The 22,106-nt window shown below is 37.6% G+C and overlaps 1 protein-coding gene across 1 annotated transcript in view; it reads left to right on the top strand.

Moving 5' to 3' along the window:
- Positions 1 to 5,061, top strand: part of PROS1 (protein S) — a 111,815-nt gene extending 106,754 nt beyond the window's left edge. The window contains exons 14-15 of the mRNA XM_037833949.1: positions 1,054 to 1,279; positions 4,823 to 5,061. Of these exons, the coding sequence (XP_037689877.1) occupies positions 1,054 to 1,279; positions 4,823 to 4,983 (387 nt within the window). The 3' untranslated portion in view covers positions 4,984 to 5,061. The remainder of the gene's footprint in view (positions 1 to 1,053; positions 1,280 to 4,822) is intronic.
- The last annotated feature ends 17,045 nt before the right edge of the window (positions 5,062 to 22,106 follow it).

Below are 22,106 nucleotides of genomic sequence, written 5' to 3'. Positions count from 1 at the left end.
CATGTCCTTGATATTTATTTAATCCTTTTTGTCTCCATGATTCTCTTTTTTGAACATCAGATTTCCTTCTCAAGATATATGTACAATATTTCAAAGCATTATTCCACACAGCATTGATGATTCTGGAGCATTTTCTCAGCTGGCCATCTTTGCAGATTTTTAATGAGCTCAAGGACAAGTACTTCTACAACACTGTAGCAGATTTCCTCAAATAAACCTATATTTGTAGAAATATTGACCTTTCAGTTAATATAGGTATCTTGGATTCCTAAGTAAACACTTCAGATTGTCTTTCTGCCATAAGGGAAGCATTACAAAGACTAGGCTAGCAACACTTGTCTCCTTAGTTTTAATTTTGTTTCCTCTCTTTTGCTTGTCATATGTCCTTCACACAGACATAAACTATATGTCTAGATTACCCTCAACAAGTTGAATGACAAGCGTAGTAGCAGTTTGAAAGGTTCAGTGAAATGAATACGTTTTCTTTTTTTTTTTTTTGAGAAACTTCTGGTAAATACTCTGACACTTAATGCTGGGAATCCCTGGTTTTTCTTTCACAGGACTTTTTCATTCACTTGGTCCCAATTCTGCAGTATTGCTTTGGTGGGATAAACAAACTTTTCAGTTATTGCTGGCCCATGCTTACTAAAGGACTTTAAATTGTGTGAGCCTTTTCTCCAGCACAGGCATAATTCAACTCCTTCCTTTTTTATCTGTATGTTTTGAAGTTAGGAAGCATTATGAGTATAAAATTTGAAAGGAATATCTTGCTTAAGAACCTACTTTAGTTGTCCATTGTTGGTATAGCAACCCTGTGGCTTGAGTTTTCAGAAGCTAGTATGATTTTTTTTTTAAACCTGGAGTTTGTAAAACTAATCTATTTGTAAAAGTTTGATTAATAATATCAGTACTTTTTTCATCTAAACTTAGAGGTTCTATCATATATTTTTTTCCTCATTGAAATGCAGTTTTTTAACTTCCCTCAAAAATTGCTCTGCAGTGGTATTATTGCTGATATTATCACTTATACTGGATCTTTGCTCTGTTCCTCAGGATATCCTGGTATCTGTTGGAAATACAACTATAGCTCGGATAGAGGCCATAAATTTGTGTTCTAGCCAACATTCCCATCTGGAATTCAGAATCAATAAAAACAATATGGAGCTATTGACTCCATTTAAAAAAGGTATCATCAACTCTGAAGAACTTCCAAGGCAACTTGTCATCTTGGATAGGGCAATGAAGGGAACACTGGTCACCTATCTGGGGGGCATTCCAGGTATCCACTTACTTTTTCTTCAGTTTTAAAAAGGATATTTCAATCAAATGGATAGTGTTTTCACTATATAATTTAAGTAAAAAGGCATCAAAAGGGAAGACAAAATTCCATTATTCTTTTCCTGAGGGCTTGTATTGACATTTTAATGGTACGTTTCTGTTTGCTTTTTAAAATGATGAGCTAAAACTGGCCATGTTTTGCTGCACTGGCTAGCCTAGCCAGAAAGGATTTAGAATTTCAAACTGTCCTCACAATATACTTGTGAGTTCAATATTCATTCCTCATTCCATCCATCATTCATCCAACGTTTCTTAAGAGCGTATGTGCCAAATGCTGAAGACACAGTAATAAACACATAGACATGGTCCCTGCCATTAAGGCTCTTACAATATAGTGGGAGAAGCAGACATTAAAAAATAAGTAATAAAACACCAAAATAATTGATATTGTGATCGTTGCTGTGTTGTAAAAGTTACTTTTAGAGCCTGGAAATAGGCTTAGTTTGTGAGGGCCAAGAAAGACCTCTCTGAAGAATAAACTGAGATGTAAAAGTGATATCTGAAAGACGAAATTAACTCAGTGATTAGGGCATGAATTAGGGTTAGTTTGCAATTAAAATGGTACATGTGTGAGCAAAGTGGGAATGGGCTGACGTGTTTGATGAATACACTGAAGATCAGCATGGTGAAGCACTGTGAGCAAGAAGGATGGTAGTGCAGAATGAGGCTGTAAACTGGGTGGCTGGGTGGGTTAGAGGGTTTATAGACCTGGTTCTTCGTCCTGTGTTTTTTTTTTTTTATAAGAGCCATAGCAATCATTGAAAAGTTTTAGACAAAGAAGTGATGTATGAATATTATGATCTAAAAAATCTACCCTGCATGCCAAGTGGAGACGGATAGGTGGGAGGCAAAAGTGGATGCAATTGAGATGAGTTGCAAGGCTATGGAAGTGGTCCAGATGAAGAAACAGTGACAATAACAGCAGCAGCAACAACTACAGCTACTGCTGATTAATTAGTGTCTAATCAGCAGCCTCAGCACTGGTCAGAGTGCTTCGAAACTATCAACTCATTTAATTTTCAAAACAATCCAGTCAGGTAGGCACTATTATTATCCCCATTTTACAGATGAGGAAGTTGAGATGTCTAGACTAGGGTGATGACAGTGGAGGTGGTATACAGTGAGTGGATTGGGGATATATTTGAGAAACAAAATCAGTAGGATTCAATGATTGAAAGGCAGGTATAAGGATAACTCTTAGGTTTCTGGTGTGAGCAGTTGGGTGGGTGGCGATTCAGTTAACCAAGATGAAGAAAACTGGAGGAAAAGCAGGCTCATCTTTAACTTAATACTGGAAGAGATATAATTAGCATCAATATTTTTCTTTAAATGTCAAAAATTTGATGCAGTAAATTCTTTAGAAGCATTTTCAGATACCATCCAGGGTATTCTCAAGGGGAGAATTCTGAGTTTGTTCTCTGGACTTCTGGTAACCTTCTTTATATCACTTTACTGATCAGAGTCTTAATTGCCCCAATATGGAAATGTTATCTAAATTATTTATCCCTGATTTTCTGGGTTTTGGAGGAGTGGAAGTAAATAAGCTCTAGTGGTTATATATATAACTACTATATATGTATACACACACACACACATATATATACATACACATATAAAGATATATGTATACACATATACCTTTGTGTTTATATATATAGTGCATATATAATATATAAAAATATTATGTTACATAATAATTAACCATAAGTTGGCATGGATAATTATTAGCAAGTATAATTACAGTTCAAATGAATGAATTCTAAATCCACTCATTCACAATTTAGTTAAATGCATTTTTTTAGGAAAGAAGTCAAGAATGAAAGAGCTCAAGAGAAGTAAAATTATCAAAATTTCAGTAGTTCCAGGACTTTTACAACAGTATTGAGAACTAACTTCATGCAAGATGTGTTTAGAGGGAAAATTGAGAACTGAAAATTGAGATACTAAGGGTGTAAATTATGGGATAGGTGAGATATTAATTGATATTAATTCCTACAGGAAGGAGGCATGATAAAATTGCATGCTAAAAATTAATAATCAGGGGGAATTGATGATTCTAAGGATTTTCATAATATTGGCATAATTTATGATTCTTAGCCAGGCATTGAAAGGGTTTCTTAAAAAATGCTGTTAGCCCATAGAAATGGGATATACAGTGGACTTTATTCACTGTATAGGCAACTTAGAGGCACAAATTTTGCATTAATTTTTTGCATAAGGCACTGATGAAGAAAAAGGGCTGAAGAATATCCATTGGTAAGTAAAAATCATGTAGGGGAGATGCTAGTTTCCTTGGCTGCTCAAGCAAATACCATGCCAATGGATGGCTTAAACAATGGGAATTTATTGGCTCATGGTTTTGAGACTAAGATAGAAGTCCAAATTAAGGCACCATCCAGGTGATGCTTTCTGCCTGAAGATGTGACATTCTGGGGCTGGCTGCCGGTGCTTCTTAGTCCTTAGCTTGTCATATAGTAAAGCACAGGGTGATGTCTCCTTGTCTCTCCCTTCTCTTCTGGGTTCTATTGATATCCAGCTTTTTGCTTCCTGTGGCTTTCGTTCTCTCTATCTGAATTTCATTCCACTTGTAAAGGACTCCAGTAATAGGATTAAGACCCATCTTGACGGAGTGGGCCACACATTAACTGAAGTAACCTCGTGGAAAGGTCCTACTTACAATGGGCTCATACCTACAGGAATGGATTCAGTTTAAGAACATGTTTTTCTGGGGTATATACTGCTCCAAACAACCACACTCCACCCTCTGGATCCCCAAAAGATGTGTTCCTTCTACATGCAGAATGTGTTCCATTCCATCACAACATCCCAAAAGTCTTAAGTCATTTTAGTAACAATGCTAGGTACAAAGTCTTATCAAAATTGGTTATGGGTATGGTCTGTCATGGGGCACACATCCCCCATGTCTGTGAACCTGTGAAGCCTAGAAAACAACTTGTGACCAAATATTGCATAAAAGTGAATTCTCTATCATAAGTTGCTATTGTATGCTCAACAAGAAAATAGTTCCTTGGAAAATATGGAAATCTGATTTTATTCCAGCAATAATAAAAGAGATAAATTTATCATGGTATTTAAAAATGTTTCATTGAAAAACTGATTTAACAATGCTTAAACTGTTGCTCAAATTTAAAGACAAAACAGTAAAGTAGAACATCACAAATAAGAATATGCTTTTTCCTACTCCTCTTTCAGTGTGTTTGTATATCTTAACTTTGGATGGAAGTGATTGTGTTTATGAAATCAGAGTAACTCGTGATATATTGAATTTAGCACCAAACACAGTACCTTATACATAGGAATCACTTTATATATGTATATATATTTATTGAATAAAATTACATTGCTAACTTTTCCTTTAGGGTTAGAATTTGCTTGGAAATGGGAAATCTGAATGACTCCACTAAATGAAGGAAATAAAATGCTAAAAGTCTTGGGCTAATAATCTCATATTCTGTTTTTGTAGATGTTCCATTCAATGCCATACCAGTGAATGCCTTTTATAATGGCTGCATGGAAGTGAATATTAATGGTGTACAGCTGGATCTGGATGAAGCAATTTCTAAACATAATGATATTAGAGCTCACTCATGTCCATCAGTTTTGACAAGCACAAACAGTTCTTAAGGAATTTTTCTCTGCTATTTTTCCCTATGTGTAATTATACTCTTGTTTCAATAAATAGATGAAGGGTTTAACCTGTGATGTGCAGACCTTGATTATTTTGACGTACTTTGACCTTCCTGTGATTTTACAAAGGTCCTTTTCAAGAAAAAAATTCTGTTGTGATATAAATTTCATTTTAAAAAAAAATCCTTACCTCTCTTGCTATCTAGAAATTAAATAATATGTCTAAAACATTTTAAATTTAAACTTTTGGCTACAAATGATATTGTTTCATTTTTATATTTGCAAAAGTAAAATTTAATTTTGTCCCCATGACTAATGTTTAAATATCTTTTTCTCATAACACAAGAAAGTAAACCCAAACAAAAGTACATGTGACTAAATGCTAATTATTATAGCAGATGCTATGTGTTGTTTGTTTGTTGAGGTTTTTTTCCATAATGAAGGCAGAAGAGGCAATGGCCTATTACATATATGAGTTGACTAGAAAGCTTTAAACTTAATTCCAAAACTTTCCTCAGATGGACCAACTATGACTTCAACTTCCTCCCAACTAGCTTCAAATTAGAGCCAGTAAATTTATACTGAGTTAGAAAACAGGTGGCACAAATGTTCTAGAGAGCAGCACATGAATCTTTCTGGTTGGTAAAATTTGATTCTATGAGAATGAGACACTAGATTTTCTTGAGATGGGTATAGAAACCTGTAATGGTTACATTCCTCAAGTTTGACTTAAATGAGCCACAGGAGCTCTGGATTAGAAGAGACAGAATTTGCTGATGGAAATGAAAATGAACAATGTGGAAGACAATATTCATAGTTTTCCTTGAACCCAAATGTTTTATTTTGCTAATGCTGCTGGAATGCAAAACACCAGAGACGGATTGGCTTTTATAAAAAGGGGTTTATTTGGTTACACAGTTACAGTCTTACGGCCATAAAGTGTCCAAGGTAACACATCAGCAATTGGGTACCTTCACTGGAGGATGGCCAATGGTGTCCAGAAAACCTCTGTTAGCTGGGAAGGCACGTGGCTGGCATCTGCTCCAAACTTCTGGTTTCAAAATGGCTTTCTCCCAGGACATTCCTCTCTAGGCTGCAGTTCCTCAAAAATGTCACTGTGGTTCAACTTGGAGTATTTGTCCTCTCTCAGCTTCTCCAGAGCAAGAGTCTGCTTTCAACGGCTGTCTTCAAACTGTCTCTCATCTGCAGCTCCTGTGCTTTCTTCAAAGTGTCCCTCTTGGCTGTAGCTCCTCTTCAAAATGTCACTCATAGCTGCACTGAGTTCCCTCTGCCCATCAGCTCATTCATATGGCTCCACTGATCAAGGCCCACCCTGAATGGGTGGGGCCATGCCTCCATGGAAATTATCTAATCAGAGTTATCACCTACAGTTGGGTGGGGCACATCTGCACAGAAACACTCAAAGAATTACAATCTAATCAACACACTGATACCTCTGCCCACACAAGATTACGTCAAAGATAATGGCATTTGGGGGGACATAATACATTCAGACTGACACACCAACTTTACTCAATTATCAGAGCATGTGTCCAGGATATGATTGTTGTAGTATAAAAAGAACTTTCAAAACTAGAACAGATTTTAACAAAAGGATGACTATACAGAGACATGGTTAATATTTTCTCTGTAGTCAAGGAAATAAGCAGGTAAGACACATACTTGCTCTTGACGTATTGCAAGTGCCAGTTTTTTTAAAAATCATCCTCAAACTATCATCCATATCAGGTGTGCATCAGATGTTTCATTGACAGTTTTAGAAAATAAACTTTTTTCATTATAGATTTTTAAAATCACGTAAAACAAAATAAATGAATTTATATTTAAAATGCATATGAGTAATATTCTATCAACTCTTTAAGCAGAATATTAAATTTCTGGAGGCACAGAAAGTTCCCTGGCTTGGCAAGTTAGTCACGGAGGCTGCCCACTAAGCATTGTGTGCCTGAAGGCAGGCACCAAGGCATTATGGGCATGAGGGCAGGCAACTAAGTTAGAGAATGATGCTGGGCTCCTTCCATGCCCCTGCTTTCCCACCTGGTTCTGAAGAGATGGTTCCCTGAGATTACTATTGTCCTCAGGCTTGCACCTGAAGATTGTAAACATGATAGTCTTGTGAGTCTTGTGATTTTAGAACAAACGTGGTTGCCTGGGGAAACGGGAAAAACAATTATGTAGCCCAAAGAATGCTTATGCTATATAATCCTGTGCTAAAAAGCCAATAAAGAACTTGCAGGAGCAGAGAGACAGAGTCGGCTCCCTTCTTTCACAAAATTAAATAAAATGTATGTAACTCTTCATGCAGTGCATTATTTCTTCAGATGAAAGACAGATAAAACTATTTGATGAGGAGTTTGGGCTGTAGATTGGAGCTCAGAGAAGAAAAGCAAGACTAACATGCATTGAATGACTGTCATGTGCCAGAAATCATGCTAGATCATCTTACTGGATGTAACTTTTCTGCTAATTATCCACATGTTCTGTGGGTTATATATTTCAGTCAGTGGTTATCAGTTACTATTTGGGGTTAAAAATACAGCAAGGATAAGTACTGAGAGAAAGTATTTTAAAAAGGAAAAGGGGAAGAAAGGGAAGAATGAACCTCCTCTGGGGCAGAGTTCTCTGATTCTCATTTAATTATGCCCAGATATAGGGTTCAATGCCACATTTCACATCAGAAGCAGAAACCTGACATGCAGGATGTTTATAGAGGTGGCAGAGACTCATTTACAATCTCATCGAATTACCCTTGCAGTGTGCTTACATGAAAGGATGAGAAAGATATGAATGCAATTTCAGGGAAAGATTTGGCAAGATATAAGAAAGAATGAGGGAAAAGCAGGAGAGGAAACAAAGCATACAAAAAGATACTGGGTGATGAGAGTGGGGTAGGAATAGAGAAAAAATAGTAAAAGGAATGAAATAATCTACTTTCTGTAAACACTCAAATGGGAGTAGATAGTGATAAATTGAGATCCACAAAGAATTAAGAGACAGAAATAGTGAAGTAGAGCAGGACATTAAAAAGAAAGGCTGAAGGGGGAAACAAGAAAAGGGTAAGAAAGAAGGAAGAGACAGAGAGAGAGAAGAAAACAGACCAGATCAGCTATTATGGAAGAGGAGGAACAACAGAGGAAAGGAAGGTGAATCAAACATTCAGAAAGGAGAGAAAGACAGAACAACAAACATAAATAGAAGGAGGAGTGTCAGAAAAAAGTGGCAGATGCAGAGATACATCAAAAGAGGAATACATAAGAAAAGAGAAAGCAGGGACAAGGGGAAAATAAAAGAGAAAAAAGAAGAGATGGTGGGGGGAAAGATAGAGACAGAGGCAATAGAGACAGAGAATAGGAAGGCAGGAAGAAAGAGGGAGAGAGTGCTCAGCCAGTTTACCCAAGGTGAGGATGGCAACCCTAGACTTGGTGTACAGATGATGTTCCATGCCCAGGAGGTGGAGCCATTGACTAAATAGCTACTAGAGTTTATACTCTAATAGGTTTAGTGTATATGCTAGATCGCTAGAAGGTCTAGTGTCTCTGACCTTCACAGTCATTAAGGAAACTACAGGAGAGGACAGGGTTGATAATCTTGTAACATTCTGTCAGGAATGAGTGGAAGAGCTTGCAATCACTTATTTCTCTGGCATTCTGCCTTGTTCCTGACCTGTTTTGTGCTTAACCTATTTACACCAAAGGGGGCTATCAATTATTAAACCTGGGGAAATGGTGAGGAGGAAGGGCTCTCCTGAATATGGTGAGGTTGATGCTGGAATCGGGGCTGCGAGAACTTTCAAACCTACCATCAAACAAGGAGCCTGGCCATACACACTATGTTTGGCAAAATACTGGTGATCTAGATATACAAACATGCAACTCCTGGGATGGTAGGAGAAAACATTCAGCAGTGCCAATGCTTGCTTGAATTGCATTCTTTGATGGATCAATCAATTATTAAGGTGATGCTTTAGCTTATCGCCTTCAATATCTACTGAATACCTTCTTTGAAAGGGTTCTTTCAATTTTAAACATTCCTATGACTTTAAAAAACCTAAGAAATACCCAGAATAATCAGCCCAGAAATTTTGAAAATTGTGTGGGGTTTTTTTTTTTTTTTTTTGTCTACAAGCCCCCTATTTTACCAGAATACATCCATAGCTCAAAACTTTGTGTTCTTAAAAAGCTTGACACATGCATACCCAACTAAAAGTAGATTTCAGAGAAATTTTTCTCTTGTGCCAGGCTGGTTTGAGGTGGACCCTCACATGCCCTGGTACATGTATTTGCCCCTTTGTTGTTTACAATAGTCTCTGGAAAAGTCTGAGAAGCCTAGGGATCTGCAGTCTTATAGCACAAACTATTTTTCCACTCATCAGCTCATTTGAGTCTCAGAAAAGCCCTGTGTGTAGAGGCCCTTAATTACTCGACAGCTACTGGCATAGTGGTGTAGACTCTTCCTGGTGATGGATTATCTGCCCCAGAGAAGGACTCTCTCTGGTGACTTTGTGGGGCACATCATTGCTGAAAGACTTCTAAGAAGACTTCTCATTACTTTCTGTCCCCCAGGCTGAACTTTCGAGAATATGCAATGAAGGGAGAAAAATCAGTAAAATCACTTGTCTCAAATCTCCCACTTGTTTTATAATGATCATAATCCTCCAATTCAATACTTTTAAACACATAGAATCTGAGCACCTATTGTAGGCAGAAACTTTTGAGGTGTTGGGAAGGCAATGAGAAATACTATCTATTCAACAACTACTTGTGGAGCACTTACAATGGGCAACATGAATAAATAAAGCAAACAGATATACCTTCAGCTATCAACAAATACATGGAGATAGAAAGAATTGTTGAGGTTCACAGATGCAAAACTGTCCTCTTCCATGATTCTTCCCATATCATGTCTTGAGAGATGCTAATTTAAATCAGCTTTTATCTTAGTATAAGGCTGACAGATTCTAGGTCAATTTATACTGTTAATGTTCACTCAAAAAAAGTTATGAGGGTCAGGAACATAGATGGAAACCTAATCCAAAGGAACAGAGTGTATCACTGAGAAGTGAGTGACCTTTCAGACTCTGTGCAAACACCTTCAGTGATTCAGAGTTCATTATTTCCCAAATCCAGTCCATTTCCTCTTTGTTCATTGGGTCGGTTTGGGAGCTTGTAGAAGCAAATGCAAAAGGGGATTAGGTAGACAAAAGATTTATTATAAGAAACACCTCTGAAGGAAAAGGTAGAAGGAGCAGGAATGGGCAGAGAGAATCTTCATAGCCATACATGTCTGACACCTATGAAAGGAGATTAGGGCGGAGATTTGGGTAGGAATTGTAGTGCAGTTCTGAGAAAGTTTCAGCTAGGTCCATGGAGAGTACTTAAACAAAGGTTGTCTTAGAAAGGACTCAGGAGCTCTGCATCAGGCAGGAATGGCCTGGCATTATTATTCTCCCTGTGATCAATCATTGTCTGGGAAGCAGTGAAGGTAGATCCAGAGGGATGACTGGAGCTGTCAGGCAACTATGCTCTGTGCAGCAGGTTCTTCTGAAGGAGGTCTGAGGAGAACACTTCCATGCCCACTGTAGTAAGCTCTGACTATTAGAAAGCTCTTCTTTACGTTAAACCAAAATCAGAGTCTTCATACTTTCACTAAATATTCCTCTTTTTCTGAGTTAGGACTCTATTGGTTGCAAGTAGCAGAAACTCAAACTGGCTTAAGCAAAAAGAGAAGTTTTGGAAAGGATATTTGGCTAACTTATGAAATTAAAAAGGTGAGAGAATATTCCTGGGTCTTGGATTCCTATAGTGAGCTAAGGAAGTTCCCTCTCTTTGTTTCTCATCCCTGTTTCTCTCTGTGCCAACTACGTTTTACTCTCCCAATACAGGCTGGTTTCCTCGGCACTTCATTGTGGAACATGGCTGGTAACAACTACCGAATTTACTGGTTCATATCACAAACATGTCAGACATGGAAGAGTAAACATCATTTTCATCTTTTGTTCCAGTTCCAGAATTCCAGGGGGAAGTTCTGATTGGCCCAGATTAGGTCAATTTCAATACTGAACCCATCTACAATGCTGTGAAGACAGGGCAGGCCTCATTAGGACAGTGGTTCTCAGTTTGGCTGCACACTGAAATCACTAGTGGGGCTTTAAAAATACCAAACCTTTCTCCAGACCAGTTTCTAATTTAATTGTTTTGGTGTGCAGTCTGGGCATTGGGAGTTTTAAAACTTTACAGATGATTCCAATAGACATTAAGAAACATGGATCTTCCATTAAGCCATGTGGATGGGGAGAGGCAGGGGCAGCTCTAAATAGTGGTCCTGGTAACTACATGTAGATGCCCACTATCAGTTAAAACTTTTTGTGCTTTTTAAGGAGTCTTCTTTTAAGTTATTTAGTAAAAGCTATATTTCTACAACCCATCTTTTAAGTAAAATTTATTTTTCCAAGTTTTGAAATAAAAATTTTATTAAACACACATACCCGTCCCCCACAAAAAAATCCCTTTTCTACATGGGAAACATAACTTGTTTTGTTAAAAAACAAAAATCACTTTAATATATTTTTCATACAGAAAACAAGAATTTGAGAATGTGTATGCCTCTAAAACAAATCACATTTTTGGCATCAATCTTATTCTGGCAGGTAACCTTTTTTCTGACATATTCTTCCATCGTTTAGGAAGCATTGCTTTGGCATTGGGATCGGCTTAGGCAAATTCTTCTACAAATTGTATGCTGTGTTTATTATGGCTTTTAAAAAAGTTTTAAAAACAGCTCTTGCTGGATTGAAATATGTCAAATTTTGCTCTTGAATTTGTCCTTGTATTGATTTAGGAAGTCTTGACCAAACACATTCAAATAATCGGCTCTTTTACAATTTATTTTAATACTTTCTGGTTTTATTGTTCTACTTGGTCATATTAGAAGTTGGGACTATAAACAAGCATGCTTTTCCTGTGACATTGTATAGACAATTCTACATGGATTTCTAGATGGACAGGGCAATGCTGTTAAAGTTGTTGTGATTTTTAAAAATCTTATAGAGAACTCATTGTTCCAACCCAGCTTAGCCCTAAGGTGGAAGAACACACCAGCACAAAAGTGTAGTGGGTTTAATCAGGACTTACTGACAAGAGATGATGATCTCAAAGTTGCAGCCCGCCGTGATAAATGAATGGATGAAGAACAGAGAGTGTCAAGAGGGAGGCTTATAAAGGTTTGTGACAATGGAGTTTCTCGTGAGATTCGGTTACAACAAAGTCTTGCGCAATTTGGTTACTAATAGCGATGGGGGGGACGTTTTAGTGTTTGGGGGGGTGGGGGCTGTTCCTGGTCATGTAGGTGGCTACGAGTATCTCATAATGGAGGAGGGGGCCGGGCCTCAGGTACTGGGTCCTCATACTCAATCAAACAGATTTTAAAGATTTTAGTATGCAGATATGAACAAGTATCTCAAATGTGCTGCGGACAAAGCAGCAGTTAGTGAGAAATTAATTTCTACTAAACACTTATGCTCTAATTTTAGTTGGAAAAAACCCAAACCTCTGTACTTTTTTTTAAATTCAGTTTTATTGAGATATATTCACATACCATAGAATCATCCATGGTGTACAATCAACTGTTCACAGTTCCATCATATAGTTGTCCATTCATCACCTCAATCTATTTTTGAACATTTTTGTTATACCAGAAAGAATGAGAATAAGAATAAAAAAGAAAAGTAAAAAAGAACATCCAAGTCATCTTCCCATCCCACCCTATTTTTCTTTTTGTTTTTGTCCCCACTTTTCTACTCATCTGTCCATACACTGGATAAAGGGAGTGCGATCCACAGAGTTTTCACAATCACACTGTCACCCCTTGTAATCTATATTGTTATACAATCATCCTCAAGAGTCAAGGCTACTGGGTTGGAGTTTAGTAGTTTCAGGTATTTACTTCTAGCTATTCCAATACATTAAAACCCAAAAAGTGTTATCTATATAGTGTGTAAGAATGTCCACCAGAGTGACCTCTCAACTCCATTTGAAATCTCTCAAGCACTGAAGCTTTATTTCATTCCATTTTGCCTCCCCCTTTTGGTCAAGATATTCTCATTCCCATGATGCTGGGTCCAGATTCATCCCCGGGAGTCATATCCTGCTTTGCCAGGGAGATTTACACCCCTGGGGAGTCACAAACCTCTGTACTTTTACTATTTTTTTAAATTGCAAATGCAACTTGTTGTTACTTTCTGTACTTTATAGCAAAAAAATTCTATTCTGACACTATAGGTTGAATTTTTGTGCATATTACAATGTTTGTGAATTAATACTACCAGATCGATGAGCCTAGGCCACATGACTTATATAATGGACATAATAGTATAGACTTCACCAATTCCGTGAGCTAGAAATCTAGCATTTTAGACAATAATTTTAAAAAATGTTTTTTTATATATTTTAAAAAATATATGCTCTTTAAAATAATTTAAAATACATAAACGTAAATAAGCAGAATTTCTATTTGGTGCTTATAATTGAAATTGCAGGGTCAAAATGAACGCTAACTGAAAATTTGATAGCTATTACAAATCTTCAAAATGCTGCACCAATTTATATTCTCTCAATATTTATATGGATACCATAGGTCTCTATTTCTTCAACATTACTTGATATTGCCAAATTTTTAATGTTTTTTCAATCTGATGAGAAAAGAATGGTAGCTCATTATTGTTTTTTTTTTTTTAAATGGAAATCTTTTAATAGAAAATGGAAAGAAAAGAAAACAAATTAAACATCCAAAGATAATAGTGTTTTGGTTAAATTGATCAAATATATCCATTTATGGAGTACTAGTTAATCATTAATGAAACATGGCAGATTTACATTTACTAGCATAGAAGGATGTTCACAGTGATATAAGTAGAAAAAAAGCAAATTACAAAATTGTGGGTGTCACATTTTATTTATTTATTAGGCAGGAAGTCTTCAGGCACTATCCCTCACTGGTCTTCTACTGCATTCCACTTTTCGAGTCCATTTTCTACCCAGCAGCCAGAGTCATCTTTCAAAAACACAAATCCAACCATGTCACTCTGTGCTTAAAACCCTCCTGCAAGCTTCCTCTTTCTTTAGGATAAAGAGAATCCAAACATCCTTTGCATGACCCCTCAGTTCTTGCATTCAATCCATCAGGAAATCCTAGTGGCTAAACCTTCAAAGTACATCCAGAATCTCACCCCTTCTCCCTGTCTCCAGGATAAACCATCTGGTGCAAACCACCATCACTTCTCTCCTGGATTCTTGAAGAAACTCCTCCCTGTCTCTGCTTTCACTTCCCCTCCCAGTAGCCAAAGGGATCATTTCACTTCTCTACTCAAAACCCTCCCATTGCCCCCATCTTGCCTTGAGTCAAAGCCAAAGCCCTCGAGTGGCCCACAATGCCATGCAGAATCTGAATCTTCATTGGCCTCTGATATCACCTCCACTGTTGACCCTCTGGCATCACCTCCTCAGTTTCCCCTCTTGCTTCCCCCTTTCCAGACACTCTGGCTTCCTTGCTTTTCCTCCAGCACATCAGGCTTGGGCTCTCAGGCTCAGTCTGGAATGCTCTTCACCTATTTTCATATGGCTTCCTCCTTCACCTCCTTCAGAGCCACCTTTTGTTCCCTATATCTCCTCATCCTCCATTCCTGAGCATTGTTTTTATTTGCATTTTACTGATAACTAATGAGGTTTAGCATCTTTGCCTATACTTATGGGAATTTTGTATTGTTTTATTTTGCTTGGGGAGAGGAGTAGTTGCCTTTTTGCTGTATTGCTTGTTTTTGCTGTTGAATAGTTTGTTTTTCTTATTGAAATTTAGAAGTTCTTTATATATCATAGGTATTAAGCATTATCTGTTATTTATCTTATAAGCCACCAAGTTGCTGAATTTCCATTTGCTTAGATTACTTTTCAGTAGATTTCTTTAGCTTTCCACTATTTTTACTATTATGAAAATAATAATAGGTTTTCTTCTCATCCACTATACTTCATTTATGTTTCTTACTTATTTTATCATCTAGGACTTCTGGAACATTGTTGATTATTAGAAGCTGTCCTTGTCTTGTTCTCGATTTTAATAGGATTTTGGTTGGTATTTCATTAAGTTGTTGTTTGCTGTTGATTTATAAAAATATTACTTGATTTAATTATAAATTGCTTATTAAAAATCTTATCTTTTTTTCTAGTTTTCTAAGTTTTTTCCAGACTTATTGAACTTTGTTATATGTTTTTGGTGTCTGTTGAGATGAGAACTTTTTTCTCTTTTAATATACATCAACAGATTTTCTAATGTTGAATCATCCATGTATTCCTTGAAAAGGAATTCTTATTTATAATATATTCTGACATATCTATATTCAAATGTAGGATAAGATTAATTGTTCATGGCTCTTTTCCTGTCTAATTGTGCTGTTTAGGCTCTGCTAGTTTGAAGAATGTATCCAAAAGCTTTAATTATCAGGGCCAGGAAAGAGGAAGAGAGTAAGAATGATGATGAAGGAAGAAATAAGGTAATAAGTATCTGTGGTTGAAAGTTTTACAGAAGGTTTCCTACAAAAATTTTGATATACAAAGGAAAAGTATGTGGTAATTTAATAGATACTTAGGAGGAACATTGTTAAAGATAGTGTGAAGTCACCATGCCCCAGGTTTTGGCTTAAAATATCTTTTGAATTGAGAATCTCTGATCCCTAGAATTATTCTGTAAAAATATGTAGTTAATCTTAAGTAGAGCAGAAGTGTGTATACGTATGAGACAGGTAGAAAGGAGGTGTGTGGGGGAGGGTATGTCTAACAAGGTTTCTTAATAGTTCTATTATAAAAGTCCCTTTCCTCAGGTTTAGCAACTCTTTATATTCCCACCTTACTTTATGCACATTTCTTCCTATCTCTATACCCACACTATCAATAATAATTAAAACTATTCAAAGGAAATGGAATGCCTTTTCCTAAGGAAAGAAAACATTTCCTGTTGCCATCCAGTGGGCTATTTTCCTCAGTGAATGAGATCTGTGAAAAGACTGGCTACACAGGCCAAGAGAGAACTGTAGTAACCCCCAAGACTGCTGAAACTAGAGATAGTGGTGAACTGGCAAACTGACTCTAGCGGGGCTGGGGGAAGCCCTGACTGGTAGCATTTGCTGATTTGTGGTGTGAGAAAGGGTTAAGTTTAGCTTTCACATAGAGACAGCATAGAATAGGGAAAATGGTGGCAGAACCAGCTTAAACAGGCCCTGTGGTAAAGGGAAGAGAGAGAGAGCCATGATGCAAACCTAGAATCTGCACCAGCTCCTTATATGGAAAAGTAACCATGGTTACTGGAATGTAAAGAGATATGGGGAGAAATCAGAGGCGGGAACCCCCAGCAGCAAATTTAAACTGAATAAACTCTCTCGGATAGGCTGTGCAATTCAGAATCTCAAAGATGGGCTAGTTGGCTCTCCTGGATAGGCTGTAACCTCTGTAGTACCAAGCCAGTGGGGAAACAGGGGAAGGATTTGTGCATTAGGAATAGGAGATTAAAAGATCGCCATGTTCCTCCTCCCATGTGCCAGCCCACCCTGTTTCTGGCTGTGCACCCTAACTTGCAAGACTGTAAATAAATTCTTTTCTCCTCCAGAACTGAGTGAGCATTTATTCCCTTACAGGTACCGCTTTATTTCTGACAGTGGTGTATGTGCTTCTACCACAACTGATGTCAAGGTGCCAAAAGTTTAACAAACCACTTACAAAATTCTTGAATATTCAAAAATCAACTCTTGCTGGCTGCTATGAGCTGGCTCCAGCATGCTGTTGCCTAGAAAAGTGTGTCCCAGGTCTGATGTGACCCCATTTGATAGCTTCTCAAAATGTGTTTCTAGTGTAGTCATCCAAAACCAACTCATTATTTAATGTATTATTTTCCTGAGGCTACTGTGATAAATCACCAAAAAAAAAAAAAAAAAAACCCAAACTTGGTGAGTTTAATGAAAAGAAATTTATTCTCTAACAGTTCTTGAGAATATAGTTCCAAAATCTGGCAGGACCACCCTTCCCCTGAAGGTTCCAGGGAAGAATCACACTCCTTGCATCCTCCAGCCTCTGCCGGCTGCAGGCAATCCTTGGCTTGTGACCACATCACTGCAACCTCTGACTCCATGTTCCAGTGCTTTCTCCTCTTCTGTCTGTTAAAAGTTCCCTCTTATAAGAACGTTCAAAATTATGTTGGGCCCACCTGGATAATCCAGGATACTCATCTTATCTCAAATCCTTAACTCAATCACACATAAGGGAACATTCACAGATTTTGGGGATTAATGAATTGACATATCTTGTATGTGCCTCCATTCAGCCCATTACATGTACTACATGTCTAAAATTCATATTACATATTAGATTGTTGTTAAAATGAGAGAGAACAGTAATACTGAGGGGAATATTGTGTTTTTATTATAAGCATGGATACTGGAACCAGACTACTTGGTTTAAATGCTGCTGCCATTGCTAACCACTTGTGTGAACTTGGGCAAGTTACTTAATGTCTCTGTGTCCCACTTTCCTTATCTATAAAATGAGAAAAAAAATAGTGGCTATCTTATTGGATTGATGCGAGGATTCAATGGCCTATAGTAAGTGATATATATGTGTTTGCTATTATTATTTTTATTATTGTTATTATCAAATAGAAGAAGGTTGGTTGGCTGCTGAGACAAGGCTCCTCAGTTTTCATTAAAGCGGTAAGGTCACAATGGTTAAAAGGCTCATCTACTGTGCAGGTCCAGAATATTGCTATGTGGAAGTCCAGAAACTAAGTTTGAAAGGTTGATTCCTAAAACCCAACTTCATTCATTGATACTTCACAAGTGTGTCTCAGGCAAGTCTTGAAAATGGCAAGCACTGTTTTGTTTACTTAATTCCATTTTTGTGCTGAAGAAGACAATACTTAATGCTTGATCAAAAGTATCTCAAATCTAACACTTTGTTTAACTGTCCCAGATTTAGGAGAAGGATAATAAAGGAAAACCTTCATATACGAATTTTGTACCCATTATGGTGCAAGAACAGAAATGCTAATCCACTAAGCACTCATGTAAATGTTCACTTAACAAAAGAAAAAGATTCAATCTTCTAAATGATGTAAAGAGGAAGGTAAGAAACCTAGGAAATAATTAACTAGCATAATTGACTTAGATGGATTTCCTCTGGAGGCATTGAAATGTCTTTGTCATTTCCTGAAAAAAAAAAACACTTTAAAGTATTGCTATATTGTTCTTCTCTCAAGATTTTCAGATAACTGATTGTATGGATTTAAAAATTGAAAATGAATCTAGAAAGTTCTTAGTCAACTTGGCTTTCTTTAGTATATCATTCTACTCCGTGATCTAATCAATGATAGGCAGTTACTATTTGAGGCTTTGTCCTGTTTTTTTTTTTTCTTTTTTAAATTCTTTTATTAAAAACAAATAAAAGACAGAAGGGATGGTGGGAAGATGGTGGAGTAGGGAGTTCCAGGACTCAGTCTTTCCACCAAAACAAGTACTAAACAGGCAAGAACTGTCTGAAACAACTCCAGATGCCAAGAGAACACTGTGCAGCATCCAGGAAAGAGCAGGAAGAAGATGATAGTAAATTGCTCTCTCCATGCAGTGGCTACTGGTGCCCATCCCACACTGTTGGAGCAGGCTGCCATGGGGTCCAGGTCCTGACTAGCTCACTGGTGATGGAAAGAAATGTAAAATTCCTCTTCTCCAAGACCAGAGGTGGGCATAGCTGATCACACTGATCACGGCTGTTGATTAGAGACTTCAGATCACTGGTTGCTTGGCTCTGGGAGCTGCCATAGTTTCAACCCACTCCAGACAAAGACAAAGGCCACAGCTAGGCTTCCTCAGGGCTGTGGGGGAGAGTTAGTTGAAATGCTGCATTTGATGGGCAGGCCAAGAAAGCTCAACTTTGGGGAGTCATGGAAGGAGCTCTTGACACCCTTCTTTTTTTTCCTTGCAATTTTATTGATATGTAGTCACGTACCATATAATCATTCAAAGTATACAATCATTTGTTCACAGTGTCATCATATAGTTGTGCATTCATCACCACAATCAATTTCTGAACATTCGCATTACTCCAAAAAAATAATAAAAATAAAAACATGAACAAAAATAAAAGTAAAAATGAACACTCCCCCCAAAAAATCCATATCCTCATTCCCCCCTATTATTCATTTCCTTTTGTGTCCCCATTTTTCTACTTATCTGTCCTTACCCAGGATAAAGGGAGTGCAAGCCACAAGGTTTTCACAGTCACACTGTATAAGCTATATAGTTATACAATCATCAAGATTTAAGGCTTCTAGGTTGCAGTTCAACAGTTTCAGGTATTTCCTTATAGCTATTCTAATACATTGAAAACTAAAAAGGGACATCTATATAATGCATAAGAATAACATTCAGAATGACATCTCAAATCTTTTCAAAATCTCAGCCACTGAAACTTTATATTGTTTCATCTCTCTTCCCTCTTTTGGTCCAAGAAGTCTTTCTCAATCACACAATGCCAGGTCCAGACTCATTCCCAGGAGTCATGTCCCACATTGCCAGGGAGTTTTACACCCCTGGGAGTCATGTCCTACATGGGCTAAGAGCAGTGGGCCCATCTGCCAAGTAGACTTGGAGAGAGAGGCCACATCTGAGCAACAAAAGAGGTTCTCTGGGGGTGACTCTTAGGCACAATTATAAGTAGGCTTAGCCTGTCCTTTGCAGTAACAAGCTTCATAAGTGCAAGCCCCAAGATTGAGAGCTTAGCCTATTAAGTTGGTAGTCCTCAATGTTTGCGAGAATCTAAGGAATTCTCCAGGTGGGTAAATTTAATATTTCCACATTTTTCCCCAGTCCCTCAAGGGAGCTTTTCAAATACTTTTGTATCCTCTGCCCAAATTACTTCAGGATATATTGGGGCTTCATACTAACTTGTACAAACAAACCAGATCTCACTCTCTATTCAAGTTTCCATGTAATTATGGTGTTTGAATAAACTGACCACACAAGTTAAATTATATAGCATTTGAACCCTTCTTAATCCCCTCCCCAGAGCAATTTGGAGCTGGTCTGTACTCTCTTCATGTGTCCCTGGCCCTGTTACAGCTGAGAAAGACTGACTGGGAAAGTCTTCTCTGGCATGCCTCTCCTCCCAGAATTTTCCTCCAGGCAAAAGTATCTTGAGACGAGGAAAGAAGTACAAGAAACTATATAGTCTGAGGCAATGTTTGCCAGCTTTGAACACTTGGGAGAGGGAGCTCTGGCTCCTGGGAAACAAAGGGGGCAACCAAACTCTTGAAAAGAGAGGAACTTCAAAACAACTAAGAATTAAAAGCCCTGGACAAGACACTGGCCCAGGAAAACAGCAAAATCCCTGTACTTGGTTCTTGATAGGAGGGCTGCAGCTGAAAAAAATCTCTGAATTGTCACCAGCTGGTTACAAAATCAAGAAATAGACATCTCAAGGAATAACTTCCAGCACGAGCATTTAAAAATATTAAAATGTACAGTGTGTAACAAAAAAGTAAAAGACAAACAAATAAACAGGAAATGATGGTTCATAAAGGAAGACGTTAAAAATCCAAAAAATATGAATGAACAGAATGTGGACATATGAAACAAAGCGTTTCAAAAATGATCTTAAAATGCTCAAGAAGTGAGGCATGCAAATAGGTGAACGGACCTGGAAGACAGTATGTTGAGTGAAATAAGCCAGAAACAAAAAGACAAAGACTATAATGCCTCACTAATATGTACTAAATATGATGTGCAAACTCTGAGAATTGAATCTGAGAGCATAGGTTATCAGGGGAAGGTTTATTGTAAAAGTTCCTAGTTTGTAAGCTCTTACAACAGTAACATCTATTCCTGAGTTATAATAGTTATTTCTAAATTCTGAGATGCTAAACTCTTTGTGTATAACCTGGTAAGCTCCTGGAACTTTGAGTATCTGTGTGACACCTGAGACTCAGAGCCAGTGTTTGGCAGCTATGAATGTCAGCATTACCCCATACAGCAACTGTTAAAGAAGCTGAAAAAGAGATCAGACTTCAATTAGGGATATGAATGAAATGGAGTTTGTTAGGACTAAGGTAAAGGATGATATTGACTGTGTTTTAAAGTGTTTTAAAACTTCAACTTCTGTGTGAGACCAAAGGAATATATGTTTATTTGGTGCAAAATCTATATTTTCTGTAGCACTCTATATAATTTAACTTGTAAGGTCAGTTTATTTAAACACAGTGATTACATGGTGCCTTGAATAGAGAGTGAGATCTGGTTGGTTTGTACAGGTTAGTGTGGAGCCCCAATATATCCCGAAGTAATTTGGGCAGAGGATACAAAAGTATTTGAAAAGCCCCCTTGAGGGACTGGGGAAAAAATGTGGAAATATTAAATTTGCCCATCTGGGGAATTCCTTATATTCTCACAAACATTGGGGACTACCAATTTGAAAGGCCAAGCCCTTGATCTTGGGGCTTGCCCTTATGAAGTCTATTGCTTCAAAGGAAAAGCTAAGCCTACTTAAAATTATAACTGTCACCCCCAGAGAACCTCTTTTGTTGCTCAGATGTGGCCTCTCTCTCTAAGCCAACTCGGCAATGGGCACTGCCCTCACCACTATGTGGACATGACTCCCAGAGGTGTAAGTCTCCCTGGCAAAATGGAATATGACTCCTGCAGATCCACCTGAACCTGGCTTCACTGGAATGAGAAAGCCTTTTTGGACCAAAAGAGGGAAGAGAGATGAAACAATATAAAGTTTCAGTGGCTAAGATTTTGAATGGAGTTGAGAAGTCATTCTGTAGGCTATTCTTATGAATTACATAGATATCCCTTTTTAGTTTCTGGTGTATTATAATAGCTAGAGGAAATACCTGAAACTGATGAACTGCAACCCAGTAGCCTTGATTCTTGAAGGTGATTATATAACTATATAGCTTATATGGTGTGATTGTGTGAAAACCTTGTGGGTCACACTCCGTTTATTCAGTGTATGAGCAGAGGAGTAGAAAAATGGGGACAAAAAGTAAATGAATAATAGAGGGGAATGGGA

Source organism: Choloepus didactylus, chromosome 1, assembly GCF_015220235.1.
Source record: "Choloepus didactylus isolate mChoDid1 chromosome 1, mChoDid1.pri, whole genome shotgun sequence".
Classification (NCBI taxonomy): domain Eukaryota; kingdom Metazoa; phylum Chordata; class Mammalia; order Pilosa; family Megalonychidae; genus Choloepus; species Choloepus didactylus.
Note: the sequence above shows the minus strand (reverse complement) of the source record. Positions and strands in the feature narration are given on the sequence as shown.